Source organism: Mirounga leonina, unplaced genomic scaffold (assembly GCF_011800145.1).
Source record: "Mirounga leonina isolate KUSES-001 unplaced genomic scaffold, KU_Mleo_1.0 Mir_454, whole genome shotgun sequence".
NCBI lineage: Eukaryota > Metazoa > Chordata > Mammalia > Carnivora > Phocidae > Mirounga > Mirounga leonina.
Window position 1 is genome coordinate 3,657,120 of NW_023270763.1, and position 19,072 is coordinate 3,676,191.

Genomic DNA, 19,072 nt, shown 5'->3' on the forward strand with positions numbered 1-19,072 from the left:
AAATAGCGCTTGAAAAATACAAGGTGTACAGGTTTTATAAAACAAAGCCAACTCCAGCCACGAGACACTATGTACATCCTGTGAAAAAACTAGTCTGATATTCAGTTAATGAAAACTAGAAAGCTCCAAGTTCCCAGCTTGGTTAAACAAGTATAGTTACATGAAACACTTAATAAACTAATTTTCCCCCCAGTGTGTAAATAGAATGACAAGACTACATTTGTGCCCGGCAACTCCAGCCGGACCCCACAGTTATCTGAAATGCACAGCTCCAGTGCACACTTCACCCGACTTACTGCAGCAGAAGGGCAAGGTGACTGCACAGGGCAAAGATGTGGGCAACAGGAATACTGTGCACTTGACATCACAAAGTAGGGGTGAAAAGAAAGCCTCAATTACTGCAGAGCCTAAAAGGAAGAAGACTATATTCCAACTTTGGAAAGTTAATCTAGAAGGACAGGGAAAGGGTTTAAGAAGTTATAGTTTCACATGAAAAATGCACACGTGGTAGAAAGGAACACAGTTGGAGGAGGGCAGGAATCAGGACCAGGCTAATTGGAAAACCTGTCAGGCTCGCTGTGTCCAAATCAAGACAGACTAAGTTTCCATTCATCTACATCTGCTGCCATTCATGTGTCCTCAACAGGGACACCCTACCACTTAGCTATGAGTGGTCTTTTTTTTTTTTTTTTTTTAATTTAAAGGAAGGCATTCCTAATCTCTTGTAGGATAAAACAAAAACAGGAAGCTGCCTAGTTATCAAGTGCTTCCTAGAAACTATTTTGTATGTTTCTACATATAAAATTTACTGATAAATTTTAGCGAGTCCTTTAAAAATAAAAATTGGTTTAAATATTTTGGGGAAAATGCCTTTTTGCTGACATGTTTAAATTGGAAATTAACTTTACCATAAGCAGATACTCTGTGGAGCATACAAATTTCTCATATGTATAGCTCCAACAGCCATCCAAGACCAATAACTGTATCCCAATTCATTACGTTCAGTGAAGTGAAATATTAGCCATGGAACCAAAATCTAGTGTTTTGTACCATGTGGCCACAGGATTGTGGGTTTCACATAATGGTTAAGAATACACTAGCATTCTGAGGTTTTTTTTATGAATCTACATACAAACATAAAGAAGGGAGGGGAGGCAAAAAGCTTTTTTGTTTTAGGACAAATCCTTAAGGACAAGAGAATATGGAGGTTTGTTAGTTCTGACACAGTATTTGCTGTTTGATTGCTGATTGTATGCACTCTAAAACAATTCCACAGATAAAACCAACATATTATTTCTTGATTGCGTCCCGACAAAACCAAAGACTTACTAATCACTGTTTCAATGTCAAATATATACCCTATGAGCTGACACTTCATTTTAAAGGATTACAGCTACCTCATGGGGACCGAGGTAGATGGATTTTTATGCTTTTTCTGACGTTTGGTACGCACTACACAATGGCATCCAGTTTGACAATTAATAATGAAGAAAACTCTTCAGGAAAAAAACTAAAATGCATCAAGCTGAAAAGCTTAAAATTAGTTCTACTTTCTAATAAAAATATACATAAAGTGCATCATCAGTATAAGGAATTCTGATACCAGTTTGTATTGCAAATTTTCCCAACAACGCATCAAACATAAATCCAGTCCAGATGTCATGCATGGGTACAAATATAGCCGGAGGGTTTTTTTCTCGTTTTTCTCTCCATGGGCAGTCGTCCTTTAAAATAGTTACTATAACTGCTGCTGACGCATTTATGATAGTACTTCTAGCATCATATAGTAGCCTGGACTTCTGATCAAGATTAGCCAAGTAAGGGAAGTTACCAAATAAGGCTAAATCTAGTTTAGTCAAATCTAGTTTGGTACCCTTCACTCTCCTCCTTTAGCACTTGAAGACGACAAGTTGAGTTGGCAGATACAGTTTATGGACTCTTGAGGCTGTTTTTATCAGTTCAGTCTGTCTTACTGAATTCTTGGGAACAGGAACAGGATTTGCAGGGAGAGCTGGGATACTAGTAAGTTCTGTACTGGATGTCTGCCATGAGGCCATCCACTGTCTGAAGAGTTTCTAACAGAGTTGTACCTGTCTCTTTATGAGACTGTTCCTCTTCTTTTAGTTTCCTTGGTCCTTTATGCAGTGAGAATGTCTGCTAGACTCCCACTATAGGATTAGCTATGTTTGTCGCAGTGCTCCCTGAAGGCCTGGGCGGATGGTTTACCAGACGTGTTGAAGAAACAACTCTGGCAACTGTGGCCTTCGGTGGTGGAAGAAGGGCTGGCTGTGAGGCAGTCTGAGGAATGCTTTCGCTCGATGCACCCCCTAAGCTTTCACCGGGATTCACCTGTTGCAAGGAAACTTCAGTAACTTGTACGGCAGTCACAGATGCTGCCATTACAGCAGGAGCAGGACTGTTTCTGCCCTGAGAGCTGCCAGTCACTGGGCCAGTCTTCATAGTGCTAGTAGGTGAAGGCACAGACATGCTGTCTTCCCTGTCTGCAGACAAGTCAAGGCTGCTGTCACTCAAAGATGTTAAAGTGACACCTTCCGTTGAATGTGTTTTCTGTTTCTGAAGCACATGATTAGGCAGTAGCTGGTGAAGTTCCTTCCTTCTTAAATGCATTGCAGCAATTTTCATATCCATCTCAAACATCTTGCTATTTATTGCTTGCCTATAAACTGTATCTGTGAAAGACTGGATATCATAGGTGAGATCAATACTGAGAACGTCAGAGTTTTCTGGCTTTTTTAACACTAACCCAATCACCCACATCGTACGAAATTCTTCCTTGTCAGGATTTTCTTTAGGTGCCGGAAATGACTGAGGATTCACATGCGCCAGAGTAATAAATTCATTCTTCTCCAAGCTTCCAACCAGAATTCGGATTTTTGATTCCACCAAGCCCACCCATTCTAGATGCTGTTTTTCTGTTGGTGCACTTGCTAGAAGTACAATATAATGCTTGTACTTTTGAAAGAAGCTTGGAGCTTCAAAAAGCTTGGACCACTCTGCCTTACTCAGCAGAATTTCATGCGTGATAGCAAGCCCTTGTTTAAACTCCTCGATCATGACCAGCCTTGTTGAAACAGACACGTTGTATGTGGAGTTCTGCTGTGGGTACGCCGGTGTGATTATGGGCATAAGATGGTACCTATCACTGGGATTTACTCTCGGGTCCCATACAGGCAAATTAAGATTCTGCTCTTCAGGCTCTTTCAGCAGCACTGGATTTGGCCATTCCCATTCGGAAAATACCAAGAAAAACTTACGCACAAGAGTGGATGCGATTGCATTTGGGTAGAGCTGGCAAGTTCTTGCTACCAGCATGGCCCAGGAAACACCTCCTAGGAAGCCTAATATATTGGAATAGATATTGTGGCATTTGGCCCACAGTTTGATGGCTCTCAGAGTTAACCTGAAGTTGTCAATGTCTGGGACGAGATGTAAGATTTCATCCGTCACCCGGCAACCGTTTAGGCTTCTTATGCATCTAATATCTAAGTTTTTAAGCAGACTGTCATCTCTTAGGTCCAAATCTTCTGGAATAGTCTGCAGTGCCAATCTTGCAAACAAAATATCAATCTCTATACCATCAAAACACAGCTTAATAACTGGTACAAACGCCTCCTCAACAGCCCTTAAGTCTTTTACTTCTTCGTGTAGTTTCAATTTGTCATAGAACGAGGTGAAAAAGTCGCTTCGATCAACATGCCTCGGTGCAACGCACAACGCATCAATATCAGCACCTTTCGTGTGCACTCCTAACCTGTACGAGCCAAACGTAAAGATCTTCCCGCCGACGTTTTCAACTACAGCTTGTGGAAGGCTCTTGCTTTCACTGATCTCTCGTATCCACTCCTTCACCAGCTTATTTAATTTTTCCAAAATTAAAATCCTGCGCTGCAGTTCCTCTTCCTCTTCAAAAACCCCGAAGGGCTTCAGGGTTTCAATTAACTTCTGGGTAAGTACGCAGTCAGGCTCCTTGGGGGCCGCTAAGCTGATGGGCGAGGAGATGCCGCAGTGCTCGCGCGGCGGCGTCTGTTGTGATCCCGGGGCCGGCACCGGAAACGGCATCATCGCTAGCGCCGGCCCCGCCACGCCACCGCCCCCGCCACCGCGACCTCCACGGCCGCTGCCCGGCTCATGATCCGCCGAGGCGGGGGGGCGGGGCTCGCACCGGCCCAGGTCCAACCCGCTCCCGCTCCGCGCCCGCCGCTTCAAGCGCCTCGCTGCCGTCCCCCCGGCCCCAACATGGCGCCTGGGCCCTCCGAGCTGCATTCTAGAAGGGCCACGCACGCCACGCACGCCACGCACGCCACGCAGCCTGCACGCCGCGCGGAGCCTCACGGGAGCCGTAGTTTCCGAGGTCCCGCCGCAGGACTCGGGCTGGTGCAGGTGGTCCGGGTACGCCTTGTTTTCGGCTTCATCAGGACTGCTTACACACGCCTACCGTCTTGTCCCTTGATCACCATTTTTCCTTACACCCCAGATCTACCGCCTCTCCAGGGGCAGCTTCGGGTGGCCTTCGCCCTAAGGCGCGTCCTTCAGAAACCCCCCACAGTGAGGGTCTGCCGTGCAAGGCGCCTCCCGTTGCGTCGTCCGGGCCCGGCGCCTGGCTGGTGGTTTCGTGGGTCTGCAACTCGGGTGGCAGTTCTGTTCTTTCCAGCTGGCAGGTCCCGTCTGCCACCTCTGGTGTCTACGGTTTCTGTTGGGCGGTCTGCAGTCTGACTGACCTGCTCACCGGCCTCTTCCTTCTGGCAGCTGTAAAGATCCTCCCTATCCTCAGTGTCCTGCAGTGTGACCACCACTCGGTGTCAAGGGGCAAACTTTCCATTTACCTTACGCCGTGATTTCTGAATCGTAAGATTCGTGCTTGTCACTCCATGACCTCCGAAGCAGCTCAGGCATGGCCTTGGAATATGCTGTACACACCATTCTCTTGATTCTCCTCATGTACACATGTGATAGACTCTCTCGTTGGGTTCTCGTGTCTCTTACCTCCTGCTTCTTCCTGGGTGATGCCAGATCTACCTCTCAATTCTCCCATTCTCTCTTCACTTGTACTTAGTCTGCTGTCTAAGCCAGCACTGAAGCATCCATTTAAATACTTACATTTTTAATTACTAGAAGCATTATCTTGTTCTCCTCCAAATCTTCCCTGCCTCTTCGGAAGACACCTATTATTTCCTGTTTTCTTTCTACCTTTTATTCAGTAAACATTTTGAACTTATTTAATATTCTACAACTAATGGCCCCAATTCTTAATATTCTTGAGAATCTGATTCTAGCTTGTTTTCTACTGACTCAGACAGGCATTGCTTCATGGGTCTTGTAATTTTTGGATCATGAGCTCATCTCTGGTGAGGCTTGGGATGCCTGTGTGGATGTCCTTCCAAAGAGGAATTGCTTTGTTTCTATCAGATGTCCTTGTACACTATCAAATTTTACACTATAATTTAATTCCTTTTCCAGGGACTAGCCAGATCACCTGAGTAGTGTGATTTCAAACCCCAAACATATGTGAAAAGAAAAGTGGTTTTTGATTCTAGGGAAGAGTTTTCCCCACCCAGAACCCAGACTGAGAAAGAGAACTCTTTGTCACCTCCTTTCACCAAGTATCAGATTCTTCCTATTCCATCTTTTCATTCAGTGTGTCGCCCTTCAAGAGTTGCAACCATATCCAGGTGTTTCCCTGCCTCTTTAGGTCCTGAAGCTCTATGTCTCTTTCTTGGGCAGCTGCTAAACTAAAGTTTCTTGATTATAAAGACTGGCAAATGCCTCTAGAGCAATTATAGTTCAGCTATAGAATCAGCTAAGATTCTGAGGTTTCAAAGTACCTCTTTTTGGTTTTTTTCACCCCTGCTGATTTACTTTATTTTCTTGGGTACTCAGCTATGCATCTTAAAGGAGATTTTTTTTTTTTCTATTTCAACCAACACTTCCAGGTACTTTATATAGAAAGATTTTCTAGGATAAGTAATCCCACATATTACAAGAAATATAAGTACCTATTTTTCAACCCATTTCAATATAGTTTGCATGCTCAACATTCCAGCAACACAGCTATCAGTAAGGTCTTTGGTGACTTCCAAGTTGTTTAATCCAATGGATCCAATTGTCTACATCTTTTTTGCCCTATAGTAGCCTCTTCTTGGCCTCCATGGCACCACACTCTTTGTGCTGTCTTGTACATCTTGGGCCTCCCCTCAGCCTGATTTGCTGACTGCTCCTCCATTACTTAGCCTCTAAAGTTGGTGTTTCTCTAGTTTCCATATTAAGCTCTCATTTCTCCTTATCTTTTGTACATTCACTACCTAGATCTCAATTTTCACAGCTTTAAATATCACCTATTTACAGCTTAATTTAAGCTTTTGTAACAGACTCTTTTTAAGTATTTATTTATTTATTTATTTATTTATGTATTTGAGAGAGAGAGGACGGGGAGAGGGGCAGAGGGAAAGGGAGAGAATCCCAAATAGACTCCACCTGAGCACAGAGAGAGCCCGACATAGGGCTCGATCTCATGACCCTGAGATCATGACCTGAGCCGAAACCAAGAGTCGGACACCTAACCGACTGAGCCACCCAGGCGCTGCATAACAGACTCTCTTCTAAGCTCCAGATCCATATTATCTGACTTCCTATCTACCACCTCCATTGAATATCTGAAACTTAACTTAGTCTAAAGAGGGCTCTTATTCTTCCCTCCATAATTTGTTTCTCTCCCAGTAGTCACCATTTTAGTGAATGGCATCTCCATCCATCTGTGCATACCAGAAACCTGGAAGTCATTCTCAACACTTCCCTCTTTCTCATACTCAATATCTAGTTCATTTACAAATATTGTTGATCCTACCTCTAGAATATATTTGGGATTCATACACTTCTCTCTACCTGTTCCCTCATAACTCTACTCGAGATTACCATCAACTCTCATCTAGACTCCTATAAAAACCTAATTAATCTCCTATTACTGACCTTTTTGAGTATTTTCTACTAGGATCCAGAGTGGTCTTTTAACCCCTTCAGTGGCCTCCCATTATACTTAGTCTAAAATCTAAAATACCTAACAACCCAGGTTGGTCTTCCCCTGACCATCTCTCCAGCCTCAATGCCCACAGCTTTCCCCCATGCTCCAGCCACATGGCCTTCTCCCAATGCCTGGCATTCGCTTCACTGTCTCTCATCCAGAGTCTGTACACAATGCTCTTCCCTCTGCCCAGAAAGCTCTTCTAGCTCCACCAAGTGTCTACTACTCTTCATCTCATTAACGTCTTGTCATTCTTGAGACTAGCTTAAAATTTATCTCCTCAGAGAGAATTTTCCTAACCCTCATGCTAAATTAGCACATGTGCTTTCCCTCCACAGCACTTATCACAATTTGTAATTATGTTTTCCGTGTGATTGTTTCTTTGCCTTTACTTCCCACTAGACTCTTAGCTCCACGAGAACACGATCTATTTGTTTTGTCAACTGCTATATATATATATGTATACACCCACACACACACCTAGTCAAGCACCAACAGATATTTGCTGACAAATTAATGAATGAGCACAGTTCTTTTTCCTTTGAGTCACTGGTAATCAATATCCAGAAGACTCATTTCTTGAATTCTGATTAGGTAGAGGTCAGTTTCAAATCTACACATTGTAACCTCTGGGAAGTCATTTTGGAACTCGATTCACAGCTACTCATGCCAGTTGGCTACAAGGAGTCTCTACGGCCGCATGACTCTAGTACCCCACTACACTACAGCACCTTCTGACCTAAAAGTGTTTCCAGGGGGGATTTTTGTGGGTCAGGGGCTCATACTCAGTGCCTAAGGACGTGGAAGGACCACAAAGGAAAACACGCCATTGTCATGGCCGCCTTTCTGCAGAAGCCGCGGTCCAGCAGTGCTTACTAGGAAACGAAGTAGACATATCCACAGGCCAGCAATTCCATTTCTGGGAGAACACCCTCAGAGAACTCTGCACAGACCCTCAAGAGGGAGGGTATGCCATAGTTTGTAGCAGGACGAAGCTGGATGCAACCTGAGTGCCCATGATTTGGGGAATGGATAATGTGGTATATGTATATGATGGGAAACTATGGCTCAGTCAAAAGCAATGAACTGAAATTTACAGCACCACAGGTAGATCTTAATCTTATTATGTAGTGTCCTTAGTTGAACAGAAAGGTTAAACTTTTATATATTTAAATCCATCTACCTTTTCCCCTTACGGTTTATGTGTTTTAAGCCTTCTTATGAAATCTGTCTTTCTTTTAGCTGATGCCAATTATCCCAACACTGTTTACAAAATCATTTCCCCAATATCTGTGATGCAATCCGCATTGCACCAAATTCCCACTGGGTCATTCAACATCGTCTGCCTTTGCCTTCTCTATTCTGTTCCCTCCATCTGCTTGGACGTTCCTGCCCCAAACCACATGCCTTAATTACCATGGCTTTAAAACATGTCTTGGAGCTAAGGAGGTCAATCTCCCCTACCCCTGCTCATCTTGTTCAAACCTATCTTGGGCATCTGAAAACCAGGCTCCTTTCCCAAAGATGGACTCAGTCTGTGCAAGGACAGCACAGAAAAGAAGGTGGACTTGGGCCTCACTTACTGCTTTCACTCTGTACACATCTGAACATGTATTCAAGATCTCTGGAAACATTTCTGCCACTTCAAACATCAGAAGGAAAAAAAAGATAGTTGACTAGCATTCTCTGTTTATGTGAGTATATTATCTAAAACCAGTAAGAGACACTATTCTATATGATTTAAATATATCCCCCAAAAGTTTTTCCCCAAAACTATAAGTCACTTTTGGGAACCAACAGATATCAACCTGCTTTAAATGTTAATAAAACAGAGTTGTTAATATATTAATACTTCTTGGAAATGCTTCACATGGTTAACTGGACCAAGTGAGGTCTCTCTATCCATTTAACCAAATCCGAAATTTTGCTTTTATGTCTGCCTGTTTCAAGACAACTTTAAAGAGGCTGATTCATCTTGTTGCAGTATGGTACAGCACAGAAGGCATCAAGAACCAGGCGCATTTGTTGTACTCTGCTGGCTAATGGGGGTTTTTATTTTTTATTTTTTTTTATTTTTTTTAAAGATTTTATTTATTTATTTGACAGAGAGACACAGTGAGAGAGGGAACACCAGCAGGGGGAGGGGGAGAGGGAGAAGCAGGCCTCCCGCCGAGCAGGGAGCCCGATGTGGGGCTCGATCCCAGGACCCTGGGATCATGACCTGAGCCGAAGGCAGACGCTTAACGACTGAGCCACCCAGGTGCCCCTAATGGGGTTTTTTAAAATATACTTCTTCCAGAAATTTAAAATCAATTTCAGTAAAACTATAGAGAGGTTTTAGAAAATATGAGCTAAGTGCTATTTAGTTTATAGAATCACTAGTTACTCGTACAACCAATTAACATCCACTCTCACACTGTGAGCATCCCATTGGGGGCCAAATGTGAAGAAAGATGAGGAACCGTGGATCTGAGGGCTGACAGATGTCTGGTATTCCTGCTCATCCTCTCAACCTGACACCTAATCCCTTCTGTCTCCAACACCCCAGGAGAGCCTGCAGCCCCACAGGCATGCACTTCCTTCACTGGCTAAATTCCTTCCCTGCAGTGTCCACACTGGCCATTCCTTAGCCAATTCCTCTTATAGTTTACACCTTGTCAACATTTTACACCGGTTCTGACCTCCCCCTGTGGATTCTGTGGTAAGCTTTGGAGGCTCCTTATATAATGTGGCCAGAAGTCCCCGGGGAGGCGGGGGTGCTGCTGGCCAGGCCCTGGGTGGGTGCCACCAGCTTGGGGAACAGGGCAGTTAAGCCTCCTCCAACACTGCACTTTTTTTTTTTTAAAGATTTTTTATTTATTTATTTGAGAGAGAGAGAATGAGAGACAGAGAGCATGAGAGAGAGGAGGGTCAGAGGGAGAAGCAGGCTCCCCGCTGAGCAGGGAGCCCGATGTGGGACTCGATCCCGGGACTCCAGGATCATGACCTGAGCCGAAGGCAGTCGCTCAACCAACTGAGCCACCCAGGCGCCCCCAACACTGCACTTTTATGTGAAACTGAAGGCTGTGAACTTTTTAAAAATCTACACGGTGAATTAAAGGATGAGATGGGCTGCAAGTAACCATTCAACTTTATATTCTCTTTGAATTAAAAATCCTCAAAAATATCTTTTAAGCTCAATTACTTGAGACTGATGAGAAAAGTTAGCGTTCACCAAACCACATAAAATAAACTCTGCCCACAATGATTCTATCCCTGCGAATATGCTCGAAGGAGTCTCACTCAAGACTCACAAGGCAGTTACTCCTAAATAAAAGGAGAAGAAAACCCAGATCACCTCATTCATTCTGAGAGAAGTTATTAAAGATCAGATTCATAGCAAGAGAAAACTGTCAAAAGCACAGAGAGGTTGGGGGACGTGTGAGGACAGGATTCATGGTGCACAGCGGAGACAGCAGAGGGCTCCCATGCAGCCTTCACATTTCTGTCTGTCACTGGGGTCCAGGCTCTATCTGCCCACCTGTGGATGGAAAGGTGGAAGGAACCACACACCAAAGTCAGGCGCTCAGAGACAACGTATCTGCCACCACCGGCCCCTCGCACCGGGCCTGAAGGAGAGGGGAGACTGGCGGATTATACTTTCAGGTGCCTGGGAGGCACATTCCTCGTCACTCAAGCCACAGTTTGCACTAGGGACTTCCACCCCGTCGGCACACCACCCTCTCTCCTCCCCATCCCCATCCCCTGGCAAAGAAAATGGATTCCAACTCTGGAGTCTTAGATGCACACAGGAAGTGGGACTTAGAGAGGAGCTTGCTCTCCTTACGTGCATCAGTCCTGCAACAGGCACTTACCGAGCACCCACTGTATGCCCCACACCATAGACACTTGGAGGGTGGTCAGTCACCAGCCCCACGGCTGAGGCAGAGACGCCCTGCGATGGCGCAGCCTGCACACCTCGGTCACAGCAGCTTGGGACACGCTCGAAGCTTGCTTGCTTCCCAGAGGACACCCAAAGCAGAGGAGACCCTCACTGCAGGGAATGGAACAACGCCAAGCCTCCGAGGGCCATGCGGGCCACACGGAAGGGCATCCACGGGCAGAAAAAGCAGCTCTGCATATCACCCTCAAGACACTGGGCTTTCAAGGCGCCCCCGTCCCTCAGTGAGCCACAAGACAGAGCATGGCCTGAGGACCATGAAGGCACGTACCACTGGTCCCAGTGGTAAAGCACTTGGTGTGGTCAACAAACTAAGCTCAGGCCTCCAGGTTCAAATTGGTGGCTCCCAATCCAGGGCAAGTTTGCCCCCAGGGACACCCGCCAATGCCCGGGGACATTTTTGGTTGCCACAGCGAGTAGGGGTGTTGCTAGCAGCTAGCGGGCAGAGGCCTGGAACTGCTACCTACCCTCCAGTGTACAGGCCGGCCCTCGCAGCAAACCATGGGCCTAAAACATCAGTGAGGCCAAGCTTCAGAAATCTAGGCTAAATACACTATTCTGTCCTGGAGACACAAACGAACCTTCTCTCTCGCCCTTCCCAAGCTGCTGATAAAGACCACATGGCCCAGCTGTCACCCCTCCCCGAAGCGCGCAGAGGCGATTACTGTCTACATGTCAGTGACAGGACCCAGAGCCCTGTCTATGCTCCTGATCCTAAACACCAGCCTTCTGGGAATATGCGAGTAGGAGAGGCCTTGCTGCCCCACCTACGCCAGCCGCCTCTCTCCCGGAGCGGATGCACAGTATCTGGATACTCGGGAAACCCGGGGGAAGCGGGCAGCTGTGAAAAGACTGTTTACGAAAACAAAACCCCAAGTGCCTGAGTTCATAACTATGGGTGCATAACAGTGGTCCACACGGTTAAGGAGAGCCTCCGGGAAGCATCCGGCACACCTTCTCTCACACCTTATACAGAGGGGACCCCCATGAGTCTGCAGGAGAAGGGCCTGGGGTGGGTTCCTTGCACCTGCTCCCAGCTGCTCCCCAGCTCCAAAGAGCAGCCAGGACGCACGCCCTGGGTGCTGGCTCTGGCTCACTCTGAAACCAGGACTAGCAAGCCCCGACTCACAGGCCGGCGTGAAGTCACATGCACGCACACACACCACACATAATGCGCACGCAGGCAGTCCCTTCCCTTTCCCACCACTTTCCCCAGACGAGGTAGACCACTGGCTCACTGGAAGAATCAGGGCAAGCTCGCCTGCTCTTTGGGGGAAGAAGGAGGACAGAGAAGCGTGGAGCACCATCCGGCAGCGACGGGAGGGGGGCGGGGATGCCAAGCAGGAGACGCTGGGCGAAGTCTTCCCGAGCAGGCAGACCAACAAGCTTGAGATTCTTTCTCATTATCAGACTTGGCACAGAATCATCAACACACACAGAACACTCGGTTCAGCAACTCAGGGTCAGCTCAGACAACCCACAGCCTGCGCAAGCCTCACCATCTTGACCATCATGGGCAAGGGGGACAGCATGGGCAAGAGGCCCTGGAGTGCCCAGACCGCACCCCAAGGGAAGGCCAGCAGTGAAGGACGTCTCCCCCGGGTCCAGGAGGCCTGCTTCAGACAGGTAACACAACCCACTTCCTGCTTCAGACAGGTAACACAACCCACTTCCAGCCCAGAGAAGTGTGTCAGTGAGACTGGTCCTGTTCAATAGACTCTTTATTTGAAAGATTTTGCAAAACCAACACCAAGTTGAATAGGCTGTGGGCAATGGGGCCTTCTCTTGCCTCGACTAACATAAAAGGAAGGCCATCTACAAGGGGCTAGTGAACAGGAGACAAAGTCCCCTGTCCTGCAGATGGCATCTGGCCCCCGGTCCCCCATCAGCCATCACCTGTGCAACACAGAGCAAGCTTTCCAAGGCCCTGGCCAGGTACCCAGAGCACAGTGACCCCCTATGCCTTTACCCTCCACTCAGCAGAGAAATGACCAGGAGACAAACACCACTGCAGCCCCTCAGCAGGTCTGCCTGGCCTCATGGGAGGCAAGGCAGGACCAGACGACAAACCAAAGCCTGAGCCTGCAGGGTGGGGGTGCTCGGGGTGCTGGTCCAGGGAGGCTTGGAAACAACACCACCAACTACACCTGGGCCTGCTTTTGATTATCATCGTGCGCCGGCAACTCCCAAACCATCAGTGATAACCGCCCCCGTCAGAAGACCCCCAGCTCCGTCCTCAGCACACTTCTGCCTAGGAGCACACACAACAAACTGCTTACCACATACAGGAAATGTTAATAATACACAAATATGACTCCCTGCGCGTCTGCCAAGCACCATGCTAAGTACTTTACTACATCACTAACGCCCACGACACTGAAGTCATGCCCCCATTCTCCAGATCAGGAAACCGAGGCCACAAGCGGTGAATTGATTTGCCTAAGGTAACAGAGGGCCGCTGCCGCTTAATGTCAACCGTGGCCCCCCTGGACTGAGACTCAGAGGTTCCCATCAGGCCTGAGTAACCCCAGCCCCTGCGAGACCCACCCATCCCCCCCGCCGCCCCCCCCATCTCCACATGCTGAAGATACAAAGCAGGCCCCAGAGCAGAAGCAGAGCTAGAGAGAATGAGCATTTGCAACACCTCGGGGACACACACCACAGGTCAGGAGTGCTCAAGGCCCCTTTCAACCCCGGGGATCATGAAATCAAATGACAACTCGGGGCTACACAGGACAAGTCCCTTTTTTGCATAAAGCCACCATTTTCTCCAGGAAATTAAGAAAAAGTTAAATACGATTTGAGTCTTTCGGCACTTGAAGAAAATTATCGTGTATGGCATTTACCTATTAAGAGAATCAACTTCCCACCAACTGAACAATAGGCAGACACGGAGCAGAGGCCCATAGGCCTCCAGCTGCCCGAGGCACCCACAAACCCATGCACACCCAATGCACCCCATCACCTCGGAGACCCGACTTCCTCCCTCGTCCTTTCACTGGCCTGTCCCTGAGATTCCGGACTTCCGTAACGCACCAGCCACCCGCACTTGACACAGGGCGCATGGCGTGCACAGCTCTCTGCTCCCAAGCACCTGACGGTGAGGCTGAAGCACCAGCACGCGTCCTGCAACAGAGACCAACTGCAGTCTCCACGGCAGCTTGGACTAAAGCGGGAAATTTAAGAAGTCCTCAGACGTGTGACAGAGCAAACACACCTTCCTGAGTTTTCCCGCAAACGGATCCCTGAGCCTCTGGCTTTCAGTTCTCCCCGGCCAGCCCCCACTTTCCCTGAGGCATCCCCTCCTCACCTGCGGTCATGGTGTCCACGTCCTTGGCCGCCAGCTCTGCCACATCTGACCTCTTTCTTAGCTCAAACCTCCGGGACAAGCCTTCTCGGGGTTTCCATAACTCCTGGATCAAGAGGGGCTTCTCGTTATCCCCAAAGACCCGAAAGCACTGGGCTTGCCAGCACTGCCCCGAGTCGCCGGCCTGGCCCACCACATCACACAGCACGTACTGGCTGGCACACTCGGGGCTCAGGGCATAGCGCTCCAGGGCCTCCTTCACCAGCTCCTGGGCACTGGACATGCCGGTGGCCAGGACGCTCTTGTAGTGGGTTCCCGTGCAGACGCTGTCCCCGAACACCTTCAGGACCCCAGGGGCCGAGAGCTGGGTGGAGAGTTCCGCGGGGTCGTCGCTGGCGCCCAGGCTGGAGAAGGTGGCGTCCAGGTCACGGTACTTGTAGCTCAGCGTCCGGGACAGCATGCTGGACAGCAGCTGGCTCTGCCGCTTCAGCTTGCTCTTGGTGGGTGGAGACATGATGAAGTGGGTCCCATAAAACATGGTGGGCCAGTCGTCATGGACAAGGACTGAGGGCTCTGGCCAATGGCACAGAAAAGGCTGTGTCCTGGGAGAAAAACATACGCTGGGTTAGCATCACCATCATGAGTGGCAAGAGCAAACAAGGCTCAAGTGAATTCTGGCGGACTTACTAGGCCATCCAGGGCCATGTCCCAACACAGCCAGCAACCTCTGGCCAAGCGCCACCAGAGCACCTGAGTCAGAATATGACTGAAGCCAGCAGGGGCCGCAGGAGACAAAGCGGGTCTGAATGGCCCGAAACACCCTTCAAGAAACACCATTACCAGGAAGCACAAAGAGGTCACCAAGAGGTAAGACCCGCTCGGCCGCAGGGTTCTGACTTCTGGATGAGCCTACTTGCCTAGCAGAATCGCGACAGGGCTGGCCTAGTCCCGTGGGAGGCAGCCCACAGAGGGCAGCAAGCCTGATCTCCTTAAGCTCAGCCTCTCCTACACCACAGCCTCGAATACGGGAAATCAATCACAAGCACCCATGGATCTAGGAAAACAGGCAAAGTCATGGACATGTTAACAGAGTCCTGAGTGATCAGACGCTCAGAACACAGATTCCCTCAAAACACGGCTCCTCGATGACTGGTCCTGGCTTGGAGGAGCTGCTTCCCTGGGACAGCAGCTCTACAATGTCCACACGACCACAACGGACACAAAAGGGCTCTTCCAGAACCAGTGGAGGCATGACTGGAATGTATGCATTCCACCCACCGCATCCTGCCTGGTATTCAGGCCCGGGCCAGGCCAGAGATGCAATCTTGCTGGGAAAATTAGAAAACAGCTCTGGGACGCTTTGGTGTGTCATGAAATCATAATTCTAATGCACCTAGAGCTTGAAGGACTTAGGATTCTAAAGAGAGAGTTTACCAGGTTCCCCCCACTCCCCACCCAGGCGCTGTGGGAACAGGAAGACAGTCTCTGCTTCATAAACACCAAAGCTTTGCAACAAGTCAGGGACACTGAAAAACCGTACCCATCTCCTAACTACCCTACTCCCAACCTCTGTGCTCATGCCCTCGCCAGAGACAACAGCAGACAGACTGACCAAGACAAGTCTACTCTCTGAAGGCTCTGGGAACAGTGGCCCAGGTCCCAGGGAGTACAGCAGGGGGCACCTGCCTCTGCGACAAATGTCAGCACTCACTCGGCTGGCGTCAGTGCCCTCAGTCCTGACCCACTCCTGGCTCCACGGGCACTGGGAAAGGCTTTCTGGAAGTGAAGCTGTGCGCTTCAGGCAGGAGAAAGTCACTGAGGAGCCCCCAAACAAAAGGACCACACTGACCCACAAGGTGGACCTGTGCTTGCGCCTCTCGCAGGCCGTCCTCTAGGCTTCCGTCACACTCTCTAAGTCCCTCACTCCGTCCAGGGCTGTTAGGAACAAGTGTGGAAGCAGACCCACCATTTAACTCCTCTAGAGCCAGCCTGGGTCTGTCAGCCACCATACATCGTCAGAGAAGCCCAAACTCTTCAAAATGCTTCCAACAGCTTCTTGCACCAAAGATGAGGTTCCAAACACTGACGCCTGCCACTCAGGGGTGGGCAGGGGACGCTGCTGTTCTACAGCCTATCATCTGTGCCTTCCCCCAGCAAAGCTCTTTATTACACACCAGCTTCCTGAAGACTGGAGTTCGCGCAAAGCAGTCAGTGTCCTAAGCAGAACATTTGGGGCTCTCTCTGGCCTCCGTGAATCGGGCTAGAACGGCGTCGTTTCTCTCCCCCTCAGGAATGTACGACCCATCTCCTTGTGAAATCCTAAGGAGGCCAGAGCTGGCCATGGCCTCCCCACATGGGCCTGTCAAACGCAACTGAAGCGTTTCGGCTAGTACCTGCATGCCCAGTTTGCACACCACACCAGGAGCCCATTCCCACGCGAGCCTTCCGCGAGTTACACAACCTGCCTCTCAGGACACCCCGGCTCGGAAGCCTCTGGGCCAGCACCTTCTCAAAGGACCTGAACCCTCCACAGACACTCTGCTTACCAGGCCGCCTCCTTCAAGCACAGGCCCCAGGGTCTCAGCCCAAACCCAAAGTGGCCCAGAGGCTTGGAAGGTGCTGCCTTTCGAAAAGATGTCTGAATGTGAACTTAAATATGATGCCATAAGCTGAGAGAAAGGCGCCCAGATACAGCATAGAAGGGAACTGCTATTCCGTGCCTAGCATGGGGTCCAGGTTCTGTAAGGTCTGAAGCATATACAACTCTGCCTTAATAAACAAGAAATAGAAACTGACACAGCTGCTGGGTCCCCTCCCTGGGGCCTCAGAATTGAGCTCCCCTCCCTTCTCTTCAGCAGGATTCCAAGGCAAAGTTCGCAAAATCACATCAAGAGCAGAGAAAATGTAGGACAGACTGTGATCTTTTCTCTTCGGGAGCTCCTTCTTAAGCCCCAAGAAGTCCAGGCAAACAGACCCTGGTCTGTGTGGTCTCTCTAGTCAGGAAGCCTTTTTCTCCCCATGGTCACTCTCTCTGTGGCCATCTGCAGAGAACAGCCCCTGACGGCGGCCACGTGTTCCCTCGTCAGCGTCCTTCGCAAGTGCAAAATGCAGAGGACAACCTATTTGTCCCACCGTGCTGGCCGACAGTCCCCAGCAAGGGCAAGAGCAAAGACACACCCTCCAGAGTGGGGCGCGCCCTGGGTAACCCGATCTGGGTTTTGGAGGCATGACCTGTCTTTCCCTTTGCTGCCCACTTCTCTTCTCTTTCACACAAATATTTGGGGGAAACACGGGCCCAGGATGTAGGACACTTGCTGTCGCTTCTCTTGGGCGATGTTTTTCTCTTGTTCTCCAGGAAGAATCCAACTTCTGATGAAAACAAGCTCAAGTCACACCAGTGAGTGCAGCGAGCGAGGTCAGTGCCGGGCCGATGAAATGGGTGGAGGCACTCGGCCGGCTCAGGCTCAACACCGCAATGTGGAACTCATTAGAATTTCCACCAGGACAGGGAAGCAAGAGGGTAGACTCTCTCAGGCTCTGCTTTCTCCCCACCCGCCGTAAATCCTACCTTGACAGCTCTAGCCAGGGCAGTGCTTTCAAATACAGAAATAATTTAATCAGATGTAATTCGGACATGCTATCCTCTTGAGAGGGTACTTTTTCCACCCGTGGGATTAAGGACTGGCTCCTCTCTGGAATGCACAAGAGGTGCTAACTGGAGACACCTGTAATCACCCTTGACTTGCAAATTCTTTTGGGCAATTCAGATTAACCAAACACTTAACAAGGTGTGTGTTGGGGGGGGGTTGCTGAGCAGGCGGGTCTGCAGCCCCCCCCCCCCCCACGGCGGTCCCACCAACCAGCTCTCTGATGCGAAACAAGCCGGTTTCTTCCGCGGGGCCCCCAGGAGCTCCAGTCCAGCATCTGTTTTCTTAGATGCAGTATTGTCGAGGGGCTGGGGGTGGCACCGAAATAGCTGGGAGACCATGCTTTCAGCTGGCACACGAGTGGGGAACGCGCCGCTGTGGGAGCAGGAAAACCAGGACCGGCTGTGGGCTGTGGGCGGGGAAATGTCACGCCGACCCTGGAGGCAGGGCGCTGACACCCGTGCCCTGCTCCCCCGCGGCGCCCGCGCTGCCAGACCCCCTCGACGGGACCACCAGGGAGACTGCGGCCCTGGGGTGCCCTGCAGTGGGGGGCCAGACTCCCGGGTCTCGGGAACGGTGGCCGAAGCTCGCCCGATTCGGGTCCCGCCCCCCAACCCCCGGGGCCGCGCCCGGGGCCCGACAGTGACTGGTCTCCATGGCAACCGGACAAGCCCGGCCGAACGGCCCGGGAGATGCCCCGTGAGGGCCCCGTTGCCCCAGCGCGCGCCCCGCGGCCTCCCCGCCGGCCGGCTCCGCGCCCCGGGGCCCCGGACGCCGCTCCTCGCGCACCCCGCACTCACCTCCGGCACAGCTCGCCGCCGCCGCGGTCCCGCGCGGCTCCCACACCGCCGTTAGCCCGCGCCCGCGCCCGCGCCCCGCGCCCCGCGCGTGGCGCGGCGCCTCCTGCCGGCCGCCCAACGGACGGGGCGGGGCCTTGCGGGGGCGGGGCCTGTCGGGCGGGGCGGGGCCTCCTCGGCCACCCGGCTGAGGGGTGGGGCCTCGTGGGCGGGGCCGGTGGGGCGGAGCGGGGCCTCCCCTGCCGGCCACCTAAGGGCCGAGGATGAGGCCTCGCGGGGGTGGAGCCTCGAGGGAGGGGCGGAGCTGGTGAGGAGTTGGGCTGAGCGCCAGCGCCACCTACCGGC

The 19,072-nt window shown here is 50.4% G+C and overlaps 2 protein-coding genes across 2 annotated transcripts in view; both read right to left on the minus strand.

The window, feature by feature from the left end:
• Positions 1 to 18,789, minus strand: part of RADIL (Rap associating with DIL domain) — a 62,992-nt gene extending 44,203 nt beyond the window's left edge. Inside the window, exons 1-2 of the mRNA XM_034988295.1 lie at positions 18,731 to 18,789; positions 14,287 to 14,885 (exon numbers count right to left, since the gene is read on the minus strand). Coding sequence (XP_034844186.1) covers positions 14,287 to 14,821 — 535 coding nt within the window. The 5' untranslated portion in view covers positions 14,822 to 14,885; positions 18,731 to 18,789. The remainder of the gene's footprint in view (positions 1 to 14,286; positions 14,886 to 18,730) is intronic.
• PAPOLB (poly(A) polymerase beta) lies at positions 1,875 to 4,111 on the minus strand. Its single transcript, XM_034988294.1, has one exon. It carries the CDS (start codon positions 4,081 to 4,083, stop codon positions 2,158 to 2,160), a length of 1,926 nt encoding a protein of 641 aa, XP_034844185.1. The 5' UTR covers positions 4,084 to 4,111; the 3' UTR covers positions 1,875 to 2,157.
• Positions 18,790 to 19,072: the final 283 nt, after the last annotated feature.

Coding starts and splice junctions, on each gene's coding strand:
- PAPOLB (XM_034988294.1), bottom strand. CDS start 4,083: ATGATGCCGTTTCCGGTGCCGGCCCCGGGATCACAACAGACGCCGCCG.